At 40.7% G+C, this 3,522-nt stretch overlaps 1 protein-coding gene across 2 annotated transcripts in view; it reads right to left on the bottom strand.

Moving 5' to 3' along the window:
- Window positions 1-431: 431 nt before the first annotated feature.
- Window positions 432-3,522, bottom strand: part of LOC135198547 (uncharacterized) — a 4,113-nt gene continuing 1,022 nt past the window's right edge. For both annotated transcript variants that reach the window (XM_064226233.1, XM_064226232.1), the window contains exons 2-4: window positions 2,829-3,035; window positions 2,514-2,675; window positions 432-1,749 (exon numbers count right to left, since the gene is read on the bottom strand). In XM_064226233.1, the coding sequence (XP_064082303.1) occupies window positions 871-1,749; window positions 2,514-2,675; window positions 2,829-3,014 (1,227 nt within the window). In that variant the 5' untranslated portion in view covers window positions 3,015-3,035 and the 3' untranslated portion in view covers window positions 432-870. The remainder of the gene's footprint in view (window positions 1,750-2,513; window positions 2,676-2,828; window positions 3,036-3,522) is intronic.

Here is a 3,522-nt window from a genome sequence, read left to right as displayed (position 1 = left end):
ATATGGAGTTGAGGCCTAGGCCTACATGATTCCGTTGACCTTCTCCATGGCTTCTCCCTGTTACATGGAAGTCTAAATTGCTCCGATGTCGATCTTCTGTTTGGTCTACAATTAGAGATTTCCGTGTTATACCCATTGATTTAAGTCTTGGAGGAATTTAAATGAATTTGATGCTTGCTGCAGAAATGTTTCCGGGGCTTTCAAAATCCATTCTCAGCCTGTTGCTTTGTTAACATTTTCTTGATTATCTTCAGGTCACTTTCACTGGGCAGTTGTATAAGAATCTGTGTGGTTTCTACTATTTCGTCCAAAGAACGACGTTGGACCAGAACCCACGATTCTCAGAAGTTGGTTCTCAGGTCCTACCACTTATTTTAATCTGAACATTTGGAATCTCAGCTACTGAGAGGATGCTTATCAAACTTCATACAACTAGCTTAATCCTTTAATTACACTTTATAATTGTTGAAAACTTGACAATCTTTTCATACTTAAATCAAAACTTAAAAACGAAAACCACATTAAAATCCTGAGAACGTGTTTGATCACACTTAACAACTACAGTAACAACTACTTAACTGAAGATAAGACAAGATACTACACATATGTTGCGTCGTCGCTACGACTGTTATCAAAATAACAAGGTCTATCACGATAAAATATAGGAATAATAATAATGTAATGCATGACCACTCCAGAAGAATTATTTTTGTACCAAACATATTACCTGTTCTGTTTAAAACACAGCTTATATCTACAATTTTTACTTGAATATTAGGAAAATAAACATCAGGCTCTTTAAGAAACTGTTGACAAAGGACGAGAGTAGGAAAATACTCTCTATTTTGTCAAGCAGTTTCAAAGGGTGGATTAAAATACACCCGGTATCATTCTGTAGGGAACAGCATTGCAGTATTTCTCCCACATGACGCCATATTTAGCACGGCATTTTTCTTCGTCCCTGAATACCCTGTGGACGAGGAGCACCGTCAAGAAAATGGCGTACAAGAAGGGCCACACCCCGTATCCCAATCCCGGAAGGCACCATGCCACCGCTGACAGTATTTCAAAGACATAGTTCAGGTGCCTGGCAATGCCCCAGAACCCTGAAGTCGACAGTTTGGAGTGCTTGATTCCGGTCACACTTTCGTAGGTCACTTCGATGTACGTGGCCGGCTTCCCCCAGAGGTCGCACTTGCCGTTGTGAGCTCTGAAGTACTCTTTCTCCCAGTCCACGCGATAATTGAGGAATATGGACGCCACCCCAAGTGCGAATACAGCCAGCGAACCAGCGGTGGAGATCACAGGTGGATGAGCCACTATGTAGTACGAGGAGAACGTGTAAAAGGCAGGAACAAACACGAGACATCCCCAACAGATGTAGTATCCCGCACGATCAAGGGTGATGTCCAGCGTATTGAAGTAACCCGTCTCCCACCAGTAGAACTTACCCAGGTAAATCGTCTGAAGGGCGGCGCAGACGAAATGAGCCATACTAAAGCCGTTCTTGATCCAGCCGGCTACGAAAAAGCCCACCACCAGCCACTCCCAGACCATCAGACCGAATCTGCAGTTGGTGAGTTGCTTGACATCAACTCCAAGGATGCGAGGGTGAACTTCCATACCGCGGTAGAACTCGTACATAAGGGGCTTCGGTTCGATCACCTCCTTGGTCTGAGGGGCAACCTTTCCTTGGATGAGCAGGTAAATGCAAAGGATAAATGCAACTACGTTGCACGATGCCAAGAACTGAAATACAAAATATGAATAACGGTATAGGGCAATGCAGTACATTTTCAATTTAACACAGTCAAAATGAACCTAAGGAATATATTGTACACTCAACTAAACTATTAAATCGTTATAGGAGAGTCTGGTAGATTGGGGATTTATATAATTCTAACAAGAGTATATTTTTTCGTTAGTATATAAATTAATATTATGGAAAACTACACTAAATTAGAAACTATCCTTTTTTGACGGCAAATTGAACCTTCAAAACATTTAAGACAAAGGTTTCAAAATCACTATTTGTAAACAGTCCAGACTCTGTACCTTGGTAATACAGCTTCTTGGAATAATACAGGTTCTTTAAAGGCACTGGTCACCTCTAACGAGGAGAATCTTAACTTCAGTAATCTGGCTCAAACTTGTCAAAATCTTACTGTGAACTCTTTAACCTAACCCAGTACAATGGCTGTCGTATCAGACCCTCTTACACCTTTAAAAAACTTGAGTTTGTTTCGTGCATCTCTTCCCCAAGAGCAATGTTTGGCAAGGACACAAACATTGACATTGATAACATTGGTATCATGCACTAAATATGACAAAAGTAGATAACTTCAGTAAGCCAAAATTTAAAATTTACTAAGCATTTTCATTATATCTTATTTTCTAAATTTGTAGTACAATGTGCACTGTTGTATAATTCACGTTTGACTTCTGTTTTGAGCAAGCACAACACAACACAAAAGTAAATAAATAAATAAATAAAAAACACGCGTGTAACTCACCTGAGGAAAATGATCAACAAGTTCCAAGGCAGTCTCTGGTCTGACGTACAGAAGCAAAAGGAAAGCGACGAGACTCACGGTGAAAAACTGAAAGCCGTTCGCCTTATATTTGGGAATGTATCCGTACGAAGTGGTTGGGCCTAAAAACTCCTTCCCTGGCACCTGAGCAATTAACAAAATGTTCGTATTCAGTATCTAAAACCTTCTTATTCTTCTTCCCCGCCGTTATGCTTTGACAAACCAAATCTACTAGCGAAATATACGAATCCTACTCGAACGAGAAAAGACAGGGCGGACAAATACAAAGGAACTTACCCAAAGTGAGAATAAGGCCCACGCTAGCATTAGGCCTACGATAGTCCAAGAATGGGCGTCGCCCAAGAGGCTCCAGGACTTAGTTCCATCGCCCCCAACCAGAGCTAAGAACTGTACGCCGATTGTTGTTGTTACCATGAGCAATGGTGGTCCTACGTGATAGCGTAAGGTATCGTACCAGCTCATCTTGATATTTCAGCCACTCACCTGACGGTGAAATAAAAGATAAATAAATAAATATTATACATAACACACTGAGGGCAGGGACAAGCACGGTAGCGCTTCGTGACACATACAATAGACTCACACTTTAAGGACATTAGTTATTTTGAAAAATATATAACGAAACCAAATATAACTGGATATCTTAACTGACCATGAAAATCTATAAAACTTCCAAATTTGTCTCTAATGCCATTACTTATACAGGCAACTATTTGTTTCCATGCATTTAACAACAGCGCTTGCCAAACGAATCAGGGTACACGATTAGTATATCATTTGACGTTCTAGGACACCTGCACTCATCTACAATTCTACCTCAAAGAGTCAAGACAACTGTGATTGCTAAGATGGGCTTCGACACTGGGGGATTGTCTCTATGGCAATAGCCGCTGCCTGGCGAAAGTAAAACAACGTATTTTCATATGCAGTATCGATGTGCCAAAGTGAATGGCAAAATGACGTGTTATTA

The sequence above is a fragment of the Macrobrachium nipponense genome, chromosome 22 (genome assembly GCF_015104395.2).
Source record: "Macrobrachium nipponense isolate FS-2020 chromosome 22, ASM1510439v2, whole genome shotgun sequence".
Classification (NCBI taxonomy): domain Eukaryota; kingdom Metazoa; phylum Arthropoda; class Malacostraca; order Decapoda; family Palaemonidae; genus Macrobrachium; species Macrobrachium nipponense.
This window is presented reverse-complemented; position numbering and strand designations above follow the sequence as displayed.